The sequence below is a fragment of the Camarhynchus parvulus genome, chromosome 4A, assembly GCF_901933205.1.
Source record: "Camarhynchus parvulus chromosome 4A, STF_HiC, whole genome shotgun sequence".
NCBI lineage: Eukaryota > Metazoa > Chordata > Aves > Passeriformes > Thraupidae > Camarhynchus > Camarhynchus parvulus.
In genome coordinates this window covers 6,951,194-6,970,116 of record NC_044600.1, presented here as the reverse complement: position 1 = coordinate 6,970,116, position 18,923 = coordinate 6,951,194, and the positions used below count along the sequence as shown (strand labels likewise).

General features: G+C 48.4%; 1 protein-coding gene across 2 annotated transcripts in view; it reads right to left on the bottom strand.

The window, feature by feature from the left end:
* Positions 1 to 18,923, bottom strand: part of GPC3 (glypican 3) — a 140,653-nt gene that overhangs the window by 44,562 nt on the left and 77,168 nt on the right. For both annotated transcript variants that reach the window (XM_030967571.1, XM_030967572.1), the window contains exons 4-5: positions 10,748 to 10,881; positions 7,969 to 8,094 (exon numbers count right to left, since the gene is read on the bottom strand). In XM_030967571.1, coding sequence (XP_030823431.1) covers positions 7,969 to 8,094; positions 10,748 to 10,881 — 260 coding nt within the window. The remainder of the gene's footprint in view (positions 1 to 7,968; positions 8,095 to 10,747; positions 10,882 to 18,923) is intronic.

Here is an 18,923-nt window from a genome sequence, read left to right as displayed (position 1 = left end):
CAGTTTTATACAAACAAACACAATAGCTTGGGTTTGAGTGGGCGAAATCCCTTGCGAAATCCACTCAGCAGCTGTCAGAGAGGATTTCTGTAGCCTACACAAAGTAGTACAGGAGGGAGGAACACAGTACTACAGCAATACTACACTATAACTCCATGACCAGAGACTGAAACTGCTCTCCAGAAGGTTCTGCTGGGGTTGTGAGGACCTCAGATCAGCCTTCTCAGGGGAAAAAGTCTACGAGAGAAGGAAGCAAAGCTGAAAGCATTAGCAGAGGGATTTCTCCCTGAAACAGTGATGTTGGAGAAATGGAATATCACCTCCTTGTGCCTCCCACCTGGCCAGATACGAGGGAATGCACCCAACCCAAGATGAACCATTTGCACCATTACACCAGCCATTTGAAGCAGCAAGGCAATGGGCCCACAGCTGCACACCTCTGAGCATGAACTGCAAAAATGGAGATACATGGGGCCCTGCTACATCCCACCAGGCAGAGCCATGGTCCTGTGTGACTGGGGGGCTTTGGGGGACACTTCCTCCAAGCTGAGACCTCCTGGTGTGCACAGGTACAAGGGGGGCACCAGATCCCCTCAGCTGTGCCACTCTCTGCCCCAGCACCAGCCTGGAGTGGCCACATTCAGGCATGTGGGATGCAGCCAACCAAAGGGTTAAAAGCTTTGAAATGTAGCTTCAGTGAGCGACCTGCATTCCTGAAATGCCAGAGAAGCTGGAAAAGGCAGCTGGCACCCCTCCCTGCAGCCCAGGCTGAGCAGCTTGACCTTAATATGGCAGAGGGATGCCTTTGCAGACCCCAACCAGCTAGGGGTCCCAGGACAGCACCCTTGCAGGCTCCTCTGCATCCCCCCCAAGCTGAAGGGCTGGTGGGCTCACAGGCAAAAAAGCCAAAGCACCACTTTCCTCATATATTCTCCAATCAGTGCAGAAAAAGAGAAATCTCAGAGCCATCTCGAGCTGTTTGCAGCTTATGCCAATAAACCAACCCCTTCTGCAGGACACTTGTGCCACTCCATGAAACCATCTCGTGCCTCTGCCACAGGGATTGATACCAGCATGGAACAGCAAATATGCACAGAGGATAAAGCCCCCACCCCAGTCCCTGGGGGTCTCTGTGCTGAAGGGGTATCAGTGTTGCAACATGAGCATGGTCTGGCTCACACTTCATAGGCAAAGCCCAAAATACTTTTCTCTTTGACGTGTCTCAACGTCAGTCAGCAGCATCCCCTTGCCTGGGCTCCCCGGGTATGGCTCTTGCTGGGGATGTGGTATTTTCCAAACATAAATTCACATTGTTAAATGTGCTGATAAGCAGCCCTCATTAAAAATGACTTTAAAGACAACCAGCTTAGGAAAACACCAATAATCTGAAGTTTTCTGTGGGGAGAGTACAACTGCAGACCCTTCCTGCTTCTTCTCACCCACCAGACACACATGCCCAAGTATGCTGTCAAATTGAGGGATTTCCCTCTCCTTTCCTGTCCACCATCCACAAATGCCTCCTGTCAATGTTTGGTCTTTCCAGCCCAAATGCAGCTCATTCCAAGCTTTCATTTCAGAGCAAAGAAGCCAAGATGACAAATGTTATTTAAATACATGGCAATGAGTGTAAGATGTGTGTTCATCCTACTCGGCCCTGCTAGGCTTTGAGGTGAGTTACTGCAATGCCTGACAAGTGATTTAAAGAAAGCAATCCTGAAAGTCAAACATAAAGAATTACACCTTTTAGAAAAAGGAAAGTATGTCATTCAAATAACAATTAATTCATGCCTGCCTTCCAGCTGCAAATTATTTATTCAAATGTATCTCCAGTTTAAATAGCACAGTATCCCTCACAGGCTCTCCCTCTGCTATCTGTGTTCACTGAATTACACCTGTCAGAGAGAGAGGGTGGGGGACAAACACAACACAGACACAGCACAACTCAGAGGTTTCAGTGCACAAGAGTTAGTAACTGAGCTGGAGAGAGCAACATTCCCCCAGACCCCCAAAGCTGCTCTGCATTTCAAGATGTAACTTACTACAGATCACTGACATCGAGTCTTTTTCACATAGGAAGCAAAAGAAATGAAAAAGGAGAGAAAGGGAAGAAAAGTTCTGCCATTCCTGCATTCCTTTCATGAACCCAGCCCTTACCTCCAGCTGGTTTTCATGGGTCAATAAAGGTGGTACAGTAGTGAAGCCACTGAACATTTTACTCTCTGACCCTGCTAATTTCTGGTTTAGTGAGACAATCTCAGTGTCCCATCAGCAGTGGGGGCCAAAAGATTTGAAAATCTGTTTCCAACCCACTCATCCTGCCCTGCAGTCAGGGTGCAACTCCTGGATGTGCCCACAAGCCTCCAAGAAGAGGTGACAATTCTTTCCCTGACAGTTTCCTCTCTAAAGACAGATGGCCCAGAGACATCTGGTCAGTCCCACCCCATCCCAGACACGGCTGGTGAGGGGTGCAGGTCCTCCCCAGCTCTCCTCTTCCATATGGGGTGTGTGTCCCCACCATACCATGGCCAGATGCAGGCACCTGTTTCATGGGAGTGCAAGAAGCAGGGGAGAGGTGGGGTGTATGGCTCTCAGGTGCCTTCCTGGCTTTGTTTGCTTGCTTGCAGAGAGTCCTGGCAGTCCCTGCAGAGCTCGTGATGCCGCAGCCAATTTACACCAGCAGCAGCTCCAAACAAGCTGCTTCAAAAGCAGCCAGGAGGATCCAACACTCTCAGTGGGGAGTGTTCTCACCTAACTAAAAAGGAACCATTTTCTGCTGGATTTCCAAATATCAACACCTGGAAGCCTCAGAGAGCCCCCTCAGATCCTGCTGTGTCAGTTCCCTGCCAAGAGAAGAGCTGCTCCTTCCCACCCACCCCACACAAAGCTCTGCAGCAGTGAGGGTGCTGCAGATGGTGCCTTGGTCATTAAGCAGAGGTCTCAGGTAATCACCTGGCTCTGGAGATGGGACTTCAGCAGGAGCAGCAAAAACTGTAATACTCATAACAAAACAATGGGAGTTGATAGCCTGAAGTCTCCCTCTATTGTTATTTCAGTTCAAGACAAATAGATTATGGAAAAACCTGAGACCAAGCAGCAGGATAGAGGAAGATTCATTATCTTCTTTTCTGAAATACTCTGGAAACTATCAGGGCCGCTCAATAACCCACTGAATTTGCCTACTATCCTTTCATTATAGCTTATACTTGCTACAAAGCTGTGTTTTATGGGCTTGAAAAGTTATACAGCCCCCTCTTTGGGGATTCCATTGGATCAGATATTTTGCAGCACTGCCAGAAATAACCAAACCCTTCATGAACTAAAGGGTTATTGCTGGCATGGAATTTCCTTTGTTCCAATTACAGAATCTCATTTTTCCTGTCTTGCTTCCAATTGTGCTTTCATTGTTTATGATTTGTATGATTAAAACAAACCACAGTACGTTGGCAACAGCAGGGAAATATGAGACTTCTAGCTTGAAGAAGAGAATCTGGCAAGGTGCTAAAAATATATTAATTTTGAATTGGTACAAAGAAAACAAGAGTTATGCTGGTGATTTAGATTAATGTACACATTTGTCTTGAGAAATTTGGAAATGGCAGTATCTAACATCAAGGCTTAATGTGCTTACAAGTTTTGCAGTGGGCAGATGTTGCTGTCAGTCTATTCAGAACAGCTTCAAAAGAATATTCTCATGTAAGCAGATTACTAAACTCTGAGAATCTAGATTTAATAGGCTTTCAGTATTAAATGCTGCAAAACCCTGATACTATATATAAAGTTCGAATCACCTTTCAGATTCCAAAACTGAGCTCCCATAGAAACTGAGGTGAGTTTGGTATCTCAACACCTACTTGACTTAAGCTGAAGGCTTTAAATGAGCTAATTACTCAGTCAGGACTTGGTGATAACAATCAACCTCAGTGTTTTTCCTGCTTGGGATGGAGATAAGGATAAGAGAGGCAGGACAACATTTCACCCCCTAACAGCAGCAGCAGGAGGTCTGTGAGAGGATGGAGCATGAAGACTGAGGAAAGGAAGAGCATCACAGAAACCCTCAGTCAGGCAGGTTTAAGCTGTTGCACACTCACAATGCCTACATGTCTGTCTCAGGAAATGCCTGGAACTGAGCCCAGGAAAGCTGCAAAGAGGTGCACAGGGATGCACAGAGACAGATCCAGCAGGTCTGGTCTCCAGCTACCACAAACACCAAGCACTGTGACCCTCCACAAGCTCTTTGCAAGTGGTGAAATGTGCCACTTGTGGCTGTTGCTATAAACCTTTGTGGTGTCCCATAAAAGCACAGTGTGTTTTTACACACTCTGAAAAGTGTGAAAAGCAGGAATGTGTTGCCTTTTATTTTTTCTTCCCACTTTGGCTTATGTTCTTCAACCATGCAAAAGCACAGCAAAAGGCACAAGGCACTGTTCTGCATTACAGAAAAATCAACCTTTCCTGTGTGGTTACCACTGTTTGCAAGCAGTCATTTCAAGGCACCATGTCCCTAAATCCACAATAGGGATGGAAATCAAACTATTAACCCACAGATCAAACCTTGGGAAGGAGATGAATTCTTGCCATTAGATAGTCCAATGTGGAGAAGCAAATGATCCCAAAGGGTCGCAAGGTAAGATTCAGTTAAAAAAGCCTGAGGGACTAAAAGCAGGATAAAATATTCCAGCCTGCTGCTTTGCACTGGAGCCCCAAACTGAGAGGGGCTTAACAGCAAGGAGGAAACAGAGGATGGTTCAAAACTCAAACTGGGAAGTGAGACCCAGTGGAAACACATTGAGCACATCCAGTCCATGGGGAGGAGAGAAACTCTCATTGCCTTTGGGTAACAAAGCACTGTGATAAACAGGACAGAGTAAATACCAAGCCAGAAAAACCACAGCAGGAGGACTGCAGAGTGCAGAAGGGACTGTTTGCATCAAATAACAGGACACACATTGCTGGTATTATCAAGTCCTTGGGTGCACTGGCAAGGGTTGTGAAGTTGCTATTCCAGGCTTGATTTAACATGTTACGGGAAAAGGGCTTAGAATAACTAACAGATTCTGTCATGACAGGAGGGCTGGAAATGGATAAATCAGTAGGGCTCTATTCTAACTTAATGAACACTCAGGTACCACATTAGAAATGCAAGAGGCAAGTAGCCACAATCCCTACAAGAACAGAATCCTGGACATGCTCATACAGATGCTCACACTGACCTTACAGACCCAACAATGGTCAAACAGCTTTATCCACTGCCCACACAGCACCAGACATGGAAACACATGGAAGCACAGAATCCAGTCAATCACTGCTCTGCCCTGGTCTCCATCTGACCAGCAGATTCAGCAGGAGCTTTCTAGTTTATATCCAGGAACCCAGGGATTGCTTATGCCCTGCTGTGCTGTCCCTCCAACAGAGACCAGGGCTGAAGTCACTCATGGGGACCAGGGCTTCTGAAGGTGAGGCTGCTCCTGTCTGTCTATAAAGGGTCTGATCCACCCAGTACTCCAGGTGGGGTGGCCTGAAGCAGAGCAAGACTATAACATCACCTATCTCTGCCCTCCCTTTAATCCTGACCCCAAAGCCCTTGGTCAGCTCCTCATCCATCCCCAGGTGGAACCCCAGGCACTCCAGCTGGGCATAAACACCCCATCCTTGGCTCCCCTGCTTGTCCTTTCACAGATCCTGTGCCCTTCCATGCCAACACTCCAGCCACAGGAACCACCCCACCATGTCTCCTCCATCCTTTTTCCTGGCAGCCACCACATATGCAGGACAAGCACCAGGACAGCACCCTGGAATTAACACTAGGTATTCAAACCACACCAAATTTCTTGCAAAAAGTGGCAAGATGGAGTCTGATCACCAACAGACACACACCAGCCCAGCAGAAGAAGAGAATTCCTCCAGTACATAACACACATTCTCAGAATAGCTCGAGTAAGAGCTGCTACACCATGAACAGATGCTTGGCTCCCTCTTGGGGAAAACACTGAAATAAAGGAACTGGCAGCTTGGGGTACTCCAGCACTGTTACCTCACATGCTCCTGATTTTCAGGAATCCTCCCAGACACTCTGAGAGAGATGCCAAGCTGGGAAATCAAAGCACACGAAGCAGCCAGTAGAGATCATTTTAACTACATTTTAACTGCATCTTTCTATTTGAAACATTCTGCAAGTGGGTCCTGGGAGAAGAGCACCCTTGACCATTATCTTAGCTCAGCTTTATTTAGCTGAGGTCTCCCTGCTCACAGCAAAAATCTCTAATATCTGTAAGGGAACTGTTTCTAATATTTCATAGGAGCTGGCAGAGATGGTGACATCTGTGCAACAGATCAGAGGGGGCAAGGAGAGGAGTGGAAAGGCACAGTAGAGGATTTATTCCTTAACTCAGCAGCCAAAGGCTAAAATCTTGGTGCCCCCTTCATACACACAGACTTTATCCTCTCCTTGCCTTGCTCCCTGCATGCCATGGCACCTACAGGATGTGCCATACTGTGCCCATGATGGTCCCCTGGTACTCTCAGCAGAAAGCTGAAGGCCATCTATCACCTGAAGTCATGCTGGATCTGCAAATAGCTCTGAACTTACATTTGCAGGAGGATTTGGACTCAACACCCTTCCACTGCCACCACCTCCCCCAGCTGTGACATCAGCAGGATCCAGACCACAGGATCCAGACCAAGGCCACTGGCTGTGACCCCAGGGAATTGTTGTAAGCCAAGACCTCACCCCAGCCCCCCCTCTCCAGAGCTGCAGTGTTTATAGCCCTGCTTTAGAAGCTTTAATTAACAATCAGTGAGATAATACTGAAATAATCTTTTTCTTTCTAATTGAATGTCTCAGGCATGGAAACCCAAGATTTTCCAGAAATAAGTACCAATAGAGGACACATTTCTCCTTGGGCAACCTAAGTACATTTTACTGAGCCTGTGATCTTAGATGTTGAGTAATTTTTTTTTTAATAGAGTTTGATGCTATTTTGGTCTATTCAGTGTTTCAGGTCAGTATTGCAAGTACAGGCTAATTACCACCTAAAGTTACTGATCAAGAAGTCATAATTAATAGCTCAACATTTCACCACTTCCTGATCTTATTTATATTTCTTCCCTTATGCAAACTACTTAAAGCAAAGGATGCTTTGCAAAGTAGGGTGATTAGAGGAGATTTATGTATAATTATAAAAAAACATTTCCAAGTTCTATTTCCACATTATTTAACATTCCCAAGGGGCATTTTTACAAGAAAAATCTCCATTTCTATTAACACTTCCTTCCTCTTTATGGTATGAATCCTGCATTGCCTGCCTCTGTTAACCTCAATTTCCACCAGTATATCCTCTGAAATGGTGAGTGGGGCAGGGCAAAGCAGCCACAGCACAAGCTGGACCTTGGTGGGAATGGCTCCATGCAGAGAGGACAGCCAGGACTCGGTCAGAGGGCAGCAGTGGCACCACCAGCGTTCAGTGGTCCTCACCTCCTCCAGCTGAGAGCCACAGCAAGGAGAAATCCAACAAGGGAGCCTTCCTTGGCCCTCCCTGGGTGGGGCAGGGGATGCCAACCACGCTGTCGAGCACCAAGCACTGGCTGGAGACATCCCCAGCCCCTGCAGTGCATGGGGACAATGCCCTTGCTGCTGCTCCAGAGCAGTGTGGGGCACTCTCCCATGGGAGCAGTGTCCAACTGCTGCTGCTCTCCTGCCTCTGCTCACCCTGACCAAATCCCACCAAGGATGCAGAGTTTTCACTATGCAGAAATTTCAGTGGAGGGCAGCACACAACCACTTGTGTCTGTGCAGACCTCACACATCCCTGTGAGCTGCAGCACAGCTGGACCCTTGCTCTGCACAGAGACCCTGAGGGAGCAAGGCATGCCCTGTTCAGACTGCTCCTGTGCCTGGTTAACAAAAGATGAGCAGGATGGAGGAGAAGGAGGGCAAGGGAGGAGAAGGAGGGCAAGGGAGATGAGATTCACCTGTCCACGACTTCTTGTCCGTTCCAGCAAAGGGTGTCATTGTGAACAGCAGAGCTGTGGCTGCAGATGTACTCTGGCAAGCTGCTGTAAAAACTGCTGTGGGACTTCAGCTTTGCAATCAGCTCCCTGGAAGAAAGGGAGAGAAAAGGGTGCTCAGTTAAAAGAAGAAGAGAAGATGGGGTTGGTGCATTTTAACCAGTGAAGGTAGTCACACAAACACAACATTAAAGCAGCTAGGTGCAAACAAACCAAAAAGCATCAGTTGCTCTTTCTGTTTTTCCTTGATGTTATTCAGTCAAAGGCTGAGCCCACGTTTCCCAGGGCAAAACTGTTGGTGATGGGGAGGGATGTGGGGGCAGCAGAAGCTCAGCCCGACTTTGCACCAGGCAAAAGTCAGGCACAGTCTCTGCACTCTCACAGCACCTAAGGAAAGGTGCCACTGGCTCAGGCCACACATCCATGGGGTATCTGAGCAGCAAGGGCTCAAGCTTTAGTGTCCCCTCTGCTCTACAGAAGGCAACAGAGGCCCTTCAGGGCTTCCTCTGGCTGCCATTGGCCATCCAGCACTGCTGCCAGGGCAGGTGGCATTTCTGGTGGCAGACCAGAGCTGACATTCTCAGCACAGACCTGGACACATGGCTAGGACTGTGTTTCACGCTGCACCACCAAAAGAACATGATTTCAAGGGATGCACTGGGTTGGCCATGGGGTCACAGTCTGCATTCAAAGGGGCAGGTTACACCATCAAAATGGCTCTGCTGCAGGAAGGCAGGAGGAGCTGCAGGAGCAGTGCTTGCACCAACAGAGGGGATGTGAATCAGGCTACATCCCAAGCCTGTGCCCTCCCTTCCCAGCAACAAGGATCTCCAGCTGGTCACCTGCAGTGGTCCAGAGGGCAGAATACAGGCTGACCATGGGATCCTTGATGTTTCCAGAGAGGTGACAGAGGCTCTGGAGTGAGATGTGACATCCCCCCAGTCTAGATCTGATCCCTCAGGGACACTCAGCAGCTGTCACCAGGGAACAGTAGCAGATATAATTAGGCAAATAGCACCAAAATTAAGATAACATGAATAGCAGGGAATGGAGGCAGTAAGGTTTGGCCTCACAGTTGCCTTGTTTGGTGTCAGCACATTTACCCCTTTGGCAAGGGGGTTTTGCTCACCTCCTTGCTCCCTGGGAGGAATGATGAGGAATTAGCACCCGGAGCAGGGAGCACTCTGGGGCATCCCCCGGCTGCTGTACAGGGGGTTATCCCTGCCCTGCCAGCTCTGGGGAGCTGCCCTGCAGCCTAAGGCAGTTTGGTGTGCAGGGGGGGTCCAGCTCCCTCATCCCTCCTGGCTTTGGATGCCGCGGGGCTCCCTCTCCAGCCAGAGCCCGCGACAGCCAGCTGGGGGCAGGCGACACCAGCACAAGGAAGGCTGTGGGCTGTGCTCTGCGCTGCCTTTTCCCTGCCTCGGAGCCCGTTCCTGCCGTGGGGGGCTGGCACAGCCCGCAGGGACAGCCGGGCAGCAAGGGGGTCCCTGCCTCTGACCATGCACCGACCCGTCTGTCACTGCCCAGGCAAATGAACGGGTCTGTCTGATGAGCCAAAGCCCCTCCAAAGGGTGGGAATTCAGCCTACAGCCCCTGCACAATCCAAGGGATGCTTCAGGCAGTCACCTCCTGTGAGAACCACCTCCTACATCCATCTCCTGCACTAACAGCAGGGGGAGATCCAACCAACACCACCTGGAAAGCCAAAATGAGGTGAGACCTGGATCACAGGTTATGGCAAACCCCAAGCAGAAGCCTCAGTGCCCATGGCACTCAGGTCCCCACATCCTAGGCACTGCCTTGTGCCACAAACCCCAGCAGAGCCGGGAGAGCAGGCAGAAGGAAACGTTCCTGGGGAGCAGAGGTCCCTGCAGGGCAGGGAGGAACCCCTCTATATCTGCAGCATGAACCCATGCAATTCATCTCAGCAGATTTCATGAGCCTTCAGAGTCTTCAAAGGACATCTCTGTCAGAGCCTGGGCTGTGTAACCTCGACGTGTTGAGACAAGGGAGGAATGCAAGCTCTGGTGCTGTATCTCATGGGAACAGGGTCAAGAATGTGGCCCTGTTAGTCTTCAGAGAGAAATCCACCCAACTTAGTCTACTGCCAGCTTCAAAAATTGCCCAGCTTGCTTGTTTCACTTCCACAGGGATTTTTCTTTTATTCAAGAGAGAAGTAAAGGCACTGCATATCCCTGGGTGTGTTTTCAGATCCAGAGGGGAGATGCTGCTCCCTGACACATCACTGTGAGCCCACTTAATTACAGCTTTTACTTACATAGGGAAGGAAGCACAGGGTGCAGTGCCAGCAGTGGAGGCACCTGCTTCCTTTGAAAATATTCAGTAAAAGGCTGCTAACATCTCTGAACTACCATAAAACACTACACAAAAAGCATGAAATGCATTCCTCTTACCTACACATGCTGTAACACATTACAATTCAGGATGGAGTGACTATTTCTATCTATAACTACACCTGTGAGTATTTCAGATTCTATAGCAGCACCCAAGAAATCCAGACCAGGCATTTGGTGTATTAACCTGGGTGCACTAGGTGAGAAAACCCATGTGGACACCTCATTGCACTTCAGAGCCTGCCACAGAGCAGCTCTGATGCTCAGAGCCAGATTTATGGGTAAGGGAAATAAGGAGCTTTTCCATCTGCTTCCACAGGGCCATTCCATCTGGTGGCTGCTCCTGCAGCCCATCCAGCAGGCACCACGCTCAGCCTGAGCATTCTCACCTCCTCCTGCTCGACAAGGTTTCTTCTTGCTCCATGTGAGTCACTCTCAGGACTTTCCTGTCAATGAAAAGGTCCTCAGGATAATGAGCTGATCGAGTCTGCCTCTGCTGAGCGTGGCCACACATCCTGCTGATCTGGAAACACAAACACAGCAGTGAGAGAAGTGCTGGGACTGCAGGCATCAGCTGAGATGCACACTGGCACCTGCACATGAGCTGATATTGTCCTGTCATCCCCATCTTGCTCATAGTTCAGCAAGCACCTGAAAGCAAAATTCTGTCCTAAGGTTACAACCTGGCTTTTGTATAAATACTCATCCCCTGGGAAGGAATGCAGGAAGCTTCAGGCAAAATACTGGGGCACTGAAGTGCCCCTGTGGCTATCAAAACCCTGAGCTGCAGGTGTGAGAGGCAAATCTTCCTGTGTCAAGTTAAACTTAGGCTGGCAGGAAGGGGCTTGAGATGTTCCCTGCTCCTTCCTGAACACCACAGCATCTCCAGACTCTGCTGCACTCTAGCTCTCTATTCAGACTTTTAGGAAACACCTCACTTCTGAAGGAAAATCCCTGGTTCTGCACCTTGAGGTAGCTCAGCATCTGCACAGACTGCACTGCAAGTGCCCAGGGATGACCATACACATCACTACTAATTAAAAAACCCAGAGCCTAAAATACAGCAAGCACTGGGGCCACAGCCCAGCCATGTTGTGGGAGGCCCTGATTAACAGGGCCCTGCTAATGGCACAAATTAGCTCATTAGCATACAGATTATTTGGGAACTGCCTGCAGCATCGAGGGAAGGAATCCAAAGCGCCTTGTTCAAGCTCCCTTGCATGGCCACTGTCCCGAGACTCACCCAGCAGTGGCCACTATGCAGTCCCTGCTGTGGGTGGGTTTGCCACCATTTCCTTCCCTGGGACACTGCCAAGGCACATCTGTCCCCCTGTGCCACCACTGCTACTGTCAAAGCTCCTTTTGATCCACCCTGTGCTGCTCTTGCAGGACTCATCCACGCTGGCCTGTGAAAGGAGCTTGGCTGATTGCTGGGACCATGAAAGCACCACAGCCAACACCACCCTCACTTCCTCTGAGCCTCATCCCAGCACCCACATCAGGCATGGACCACCCATCCACCCATGAAATGCCCATTCCTTGCAGCACCTCATTTATCGTCACACCACATCGAATCAAGGCAATGCCAGGGAGCTGCACACCAGAGGTTAAAAGCATGCCTGCCACCCAAAGCTACAAGCATCTGATGTGTAAAGAGAGGAGATTAATTCTGTTCTATTACATCCTACATTTGGGTGGGCAAATAAATTAGTAATGTCACCTCTTTCATTATCAAGAGCAGCAGAGTTTGTTTGCTCAGGCTGCCGTACAACAAAGAGTAAAACAGAAACCTCCTGGGAGCTGGGCTCTGCAGTTTCTGTTCTCATCATGGTGGGACGAGATGCTGCCACCAGTCCCTCAGCACCTGCAGTTTCCTCTGCCAAAGCAGTTGCTCCTGCAGCTGCCAGGGGAGCAGTTTCTGCAGCATCTTACCTGGATTTTCCTCTTGTGCCCTCCCTTGGCTGTGCCTCCTCTCTGCCTTGCCAAAAACCAAGTTTTGCACAAGAATGTAACCAGCCCTACTGCCCTCTCTAAATCACTTGGCAGGCTTCAAAAACAGAGGGAGGGAGGGATTCACAAAATGGATCACATTTTGGGCTATTTTCTTTGCCTTTTGGGATTTCTGTTAGCATTGATCTTTCTCATAACATTTACAGGTCCCCTGATGCAAGCAGACAGGAATAGGAGGAAATCACAGGACAGCAGGAGACCTGGAGAAGGGCATTTGGGATCTGAGACCCCCCCCACTGTGGAATGGGAGATGTCCCAAGCCCTCTCTATACTGGCTGGTGCCACTGTCCCTGCAAAGGGCAGAGCAGCAGGACAGTGCCAGGATGCTCAGGGGTCTCTGTGGGCTTTTCCTCGGCCCAAGTCAGAGATGAGACCTGCCATGAGACCTCCTCCAGGGAAACACAAGATACACAAAAGCTCCAGGACAGGGGGTACAGAGGAAGCAGTGCCACAAAGCAGCATCACTGCACCCAGGCTCTGAATGGACATATAAAGTGGAGAAGTGGGAAAAGGTTGGACACTTGAAGCTGCTGTTGTGATGACTCCCTTTGATTCTTCCCAGCTTGTGAAAATCCCCCCAAATCCCTTTCCAAAGCCCAGTTTTCAGCTGGCAAAACCTATCCAACCCTGAGAGAAGAGCAAGTCCAGGATCAAGGTTTTTCCCAAGGACGCAGAGGCACTGAATGGGAGAGGGAGGGTCGGAGTGACAGCGTGAACAATGGCAGCACCCGAGAGCCTGCTTCAAACAGCAAGGGGACCCAGCAAGGTGGGGATGCTTCATCTGCCACCCAGCACTGGAGGGAGCTCAGCCCCTCTGCTCCCAAGTCCTGCTCAGGAGCTGCAGCTCAGCTGCATCCTCACAGCCCCACACTGCACCTGGGTACCAAGGCTCCAAGATTCATTGAATAAGGCTGGAAAAGAATTCTACAATCATCCAGTTCAGTGGTTGATCATCAAGCCAAATCACTGATCACCCAGTCCAGCCATCCCTCCTGTGTGGGATGAAACCACAAACAGGATTGTGTTAGTTGTGACATAGGACAGCAGATGAAATCTTTGCAGACAGAAGGATGCACTGCTTAAACTTTCCACCAAATTTTTACTTATTTATTTATTCAAGCACTAACTAACCTTCTCAGGAAAAAAGCCCAACCTTGCAGCCCATCTTGTGAAGTCACAGTGAAGTAGCTGTCACCCTTTAGTCAAACAAAAACCCGGCTGAGACTTGAACTTTAAAATAAAGTGAGTGAAAGTAGAAGTAACAGACTGCCTGCTCATTTGCAGGGGCAGCATCGTGTGTACTTTTTGGGGGAGGGAAGGATTTCACAAACCATCTGCCAAAGTCTGCTGGGCCACAAGCAGTCCTAGGACAACAGCTCAGAAATCCTGTTTCAATCTTTCCCTCGTTTTGTGTCCACACTGCAGGCTCAGGAACACATGAACACAGCTTCCCAGTCTCTTCCTAACCATTGCCATTTTGAAGCAGGCTCCAAAAAGAAAAGAAAAATGCCACTATAGTGCAGTCAGAGAAGGGATAGATACAAGCTCAGACCTTGAGGAGAAACAAGTGTGATGATTCAGCTCTCCAGGGATTGCTTGCTCTGGCAGGAGCAAGGACAGACAGCTCCCCGGCACTGTGGTGTGTCTGCAAGAGGGAGAGCAAAAGGAAGGGAGCATCTCTAATCCAGTTGCCAACTTTGTATCAAGCAACAGAGTTTAACAAGCGGTTTCCTTCCAACACAACGATATAAACGTGAAATTCAAAGCAAAATGACAGAATAGAACCTCTGGCTCTTCTCCTCCCCACCAGGGGGATAGTAAATATACACCAGCCCTTATCTAAAGGATAGTCAGCGCAAGAGCTCTGCCTTAATGCAGAATAGGCTGAAGTTTGACACATTAAGACACAAAAAAATGACTAAGTAAATGCCAGAGTGTTTTTTAGGCAACAGGAGTTGGACTTCATCTGCCAAGGACACCAGGCAAGAAAAACCTTCCCAAAGCCCTGAGCTTTTACAAACCCCCCAAGCCACCGGCACTGCAACAGCCCAAGCAAAACTACCCTGCCCCAGCTCATTAACAAACTCACTAATTACCCGATTTAATTAGCCTCCTCCATGAGGAGTGTGACCCAGGCCACGAGGGGAACACTTTGCCTTCTGAGGAAACCACAACCCGTGCTCCAGTTCTTTACTGCAGCCCCAGGAGGTACCAGAGCCGGGCTGGGCAGGGGCCCAGGGGCAGCAGCTGCTCCCAACACCCCGGGGGCTGCAGCTGTGATGGCTCAGCTTTCGGGGGAACACTGAGCTGAGAGGAGCACAGGGACAAGGCTAATGGAGCAGCACCAGCGGCCCACTGTAAGGCTTCCCCATTAATTTAAGATAAGAGGTGCCTGAGGACTGCAGGGACCAGATTTGCTACAGCTGAGCTGATGCATGGGTGTAAAGCACAGCACTGATCCCCGTGGATACCTGCCAGCCCAGGAAACTGGGATTACTGGGGTTAATTATCAAAGAAAGAGTGACCACAGCAGCAGGTTCTGTGCAAAGCATCACAGCCCCCGTGCAGCTGATGGAGGGCAGCTCCAGCCTGGCTATGGCAGGATGGCATCCCTGACACCACTGAGGCTCCTGATGAACCTGCTTTGCTGTTGGAACCCAGGACATTCCTCTGACTGCCCTGGAGGACTCAAGACCCTGGCAGGGGGCTCAGAGACCTTGGCACGGAGTCAAAGACACCTGTGCCTTGGATTTTAATCCATGGAAACAATTACCAACTTTGTGTGAAGAGTTACAAGCCACAAGGGTTTGAATAGAATGATAGTGAATTTACCACCGGGGGGAAAAGTAGAATTTTGGGGTTTTTAGAATGGGGATTCAAGAGGTAAGATGGAGGAATCTGGGCATGTTCTGTCTTTCTCCTTCTCCTTCTTGTCCTCTATCTTCTGCTGTGATGGTGGCACTTCTGGATTGGTTTAGAGTAGAGACAGACTGTCTAACATAGGTGATAGGTATTGGAAAATTATTGTAAATAAAGTACAAGTAGTTTTTAGTATAAAAGATAACACCACCCCAAGGGCTGGGACTGTGCCACAACCCGACCGGCTGGACAGATCTCAGCAGGTCAGAAAGACAATCTATTAGATAAGAGAAAATAAACAACCTTGAAAACCAGAGCCAAGGAATCCCATCTTCTTCTTCAAGTGCGGGGCTGGGAAAAAAGACTTTTTAATACCTCAGGAGCCATTCCAACAACTCAGAACCCAAGACTCTGCTGCCAAGGCACGAGGCAGCGTGGCCACATGGGGCAAAAACATCTTATCTTGCACATCAGCAAGGAAATCCAGGGGTGAAAGGATTGGAAAGCAGCACACTGGGATCCTCAGTGCCAATCTGAGCTTTGCTTTTAAGAGTAAGAACATTTTAAAGGTAATTTTTTAGATGATTTAGAAGAGGAAAAAAAAAAGACAAAAAAAAGTAGCTAATCAGCTTCTCCTTGGAGAAGAAGGGATTGCATTAGACACTGCTGGATACCTGCTGCTGCCACTTCTCATTCAGCCCAGGAGCTCCACTCTGCTCCAAAGGAGAGTTGGCTGTATTTGACCTTTGCTTAAACTTTACATGGAGTTTCCATTTGTCTTTTCTATGAATTCTTCTGCTTATAGATTCATTCTCCAGGAAGACACAGTATTTTTTCCCCTCAAGGGGATGGCCTTATTTCTGAAGATTTCCTCCCACAATCTCTTTTGCTCTCTGGAGTTCACATAAGTCATTTTGTACTTATTCGTGGGTTTCCTTTGGGAGAAGCCACACATCAAACTGAAAAGAGATTAACTATTATAATTGATTTGAATACAGCTTCTGAAAGAGTGATTTGCTACAGAATGCACAGAACATCAAGAGACCACAGACATGCTGTCTTTGGAGAAACAAACTAATGCCCACTAAACCCTGAGCATCCTTCAGTGATGGAGCCCAGTTTGATGACCAGCGAGGCTGAAAGCCTCAGTAAGGCAGCAGCTTGAATTGGTGCCTCTTCCCCAATTCCTTTTAACAACCTGCTCCACTACACATCACAAGTCTTATTAGCATTATAAAGATCGCATTTGTGCCCCGTTTATCTTCAAAGTCACCATAAAAGTGAACCTGAAGTCTATTACTCAAGTGCTGCTACAGAATTCCGCTTAATTAAATTCTAAAGGGCTTAAACCAAAAATATACATTGCGATGATGTGGGATAGAACATAAACTTTTTAATAGTAGTAACCAAGCACATTTACCATTTCTACAGGTGTAATAAAAATGCTAATATATGTTAATGTTTAGTCTGTGGTTAATGTTTTGTCTTGTTAATTTCCCCAGGGCTTTTATTACTGATTTAAATCTGCCACACTGCCCCAGTGATTGCATCGCCTTCCACAAACGGCGCCGCGCTCTCAAACCAACGCTGATTAACAGGAGTGCAGAAACATTTGGCTAGGACAAACACTCTTATTATATGCTTCTAATCATTAGATACATTTTGTCAGGAATATGGGAAGGAGACAATTCCCAGCTCCCCCACTCTTCTCACAGCAGAAAAATGTGATTATGGGCATAAAAATGAATTTACAAGCCTTTATCTTAGGAAGCACATCATTATTAACTAAGTAATGATTGTTCTTCTGGTTCCAGGCACTCGAGCAGAAAGAACAAACTGAGTATGGTAACACAGATGTCTTCAATGAACACTCCAACAAAATTCCTCATTAATGGAGTACTAAATGTTATTAATCAGCTCTATAGTATTACGATCTCCATTATTCAGACTGCAGGGATTACATAAGAGACAGCATCCTAACTCACTCATGCAGAGACAGGAATCAGAGGAAGTGACCTACTCTCCATGCCGAGGAGAACGTTTAATAATGCATCACCCTTAAATAATGCAACGCTATAATGTGTAAAATGCACACAAACACTAATGCTTAAAATAACAGAGTGCCTGTCACACCAGTGCCCGCGGTGACGCCCAACACATGCTGCAGACACGGGCTACAAACACCCAGGGACCCCTGCGGCCACCAGACCAGGTTGTGCTGAAGGCCATCACCACCTGGCTTGAAGACCAGCTCCTTCAAGCTGCTACAGAGCCACAGAGGCATTTTTCAAAGTGAATATAAATTAGTTTTTCCTAGAATGGTTTGGGTTGGAAGGGACCTTAAAGATCCTCTAGTTCTAAATCCTGACTGCCATGCTTCATATAGAGGATCACAAAATACTTTGCAGAAGGTCATTGTCACAGCAGAAACACAGGGCCCTAGAGGACTGGTGGGACTGGTTCTCAGGGCAAGGAGCAGGATGGGCTCCACACACAGCCACCTGTGTTGATGTGACAGAGGTGACAGAGCAGCTGGCAGGTCTGACACACAGCATGGTTACACCATCACTCTGCCCCAGAGACTGCACAAGGGTGAGGGTGCACCAGCTCAGCAGAGCAGTGGGGAGCACAAGAGACTTTTTATGGATTTCAATCCTTGGTGCCAACTGCTGAAGCTGCAGGGTTTCCACCTGCACATCCCTGTGCTGTGTCAGGGTTCACATGCCTTAAATTGGAAAGAGACAACCCTGCAGCTCCAATCACTGCTCCTGGTGGGACACACCACCCTGTCCCCAGCGGGATGTGATGGCCAATGCACCACACAAGTGCTGCAGCACACAAGGCAGCTCCACAGCGTCCCACCACGTCCCAACCCTTGCACTGACCCAGCTTCTCCCAGCACAGGATGCCCTTTCTCTCAAAGGAACCGTGACCTCAGCTTGAGTCGAGCCCTTTCAAACCTACATAAACTAATGCAAACAAGATGTTTCTTCTCTCTGGCGTCCCCAGCATGGAGTGTTTAATCCACCAAAGAAAGCAGCTTTGTGTTTCAGCAAAAGCCTGTTTATTGTTATTTATAGGTAGAGAGGAAGTCGGACTAAATGATCACAGTTGTTCCTTCTGTCTTTATAATCCATGACATATAATTAAGGCACAACTTCTCAAGTCAGCCTTTCTCTGCAGCATTTTGTTAATTCCATATTTGACACAGAATTTGGTATTTCAGTTTGGATGGTTGGACCTCAGCAGCAAACCACAGGGCATACAGCTGTAGCCCCAGCCAGGGCTCAGACCCAACCCAGCCAACCAACTGGGAGAATCAAGAAAAAAGCATTTGCTTAATTTTTGGCACACACTTAAGCAGTTTTCCTATGTGCAGACATTTCCTGGAACAGGGCCCTGCAGCATTATGGTTTTAACTTAGATTTGCGCAATCTGATATTTCTTAGACAACCAAACTAAGATTTTATTCTTGGAAGGAGAAGCCAGCCTTGCCTGGAAGGTTATAGCAGAGCAAAAGGGAAGATGAAGCAAAATCCAGAGATACCCAGAACACATTAGACTCACTAAAGCCAGGTTCAGGAGCAGAAGGTGGCAGTACCCAGAGTCCATGTCCTGGTGGAACCCCACATCCCCAAGGAGCTCCATGGCTGAGGAGGCAGCACAGCAGAGGGGGACACGGCTGCTCCTGACCCA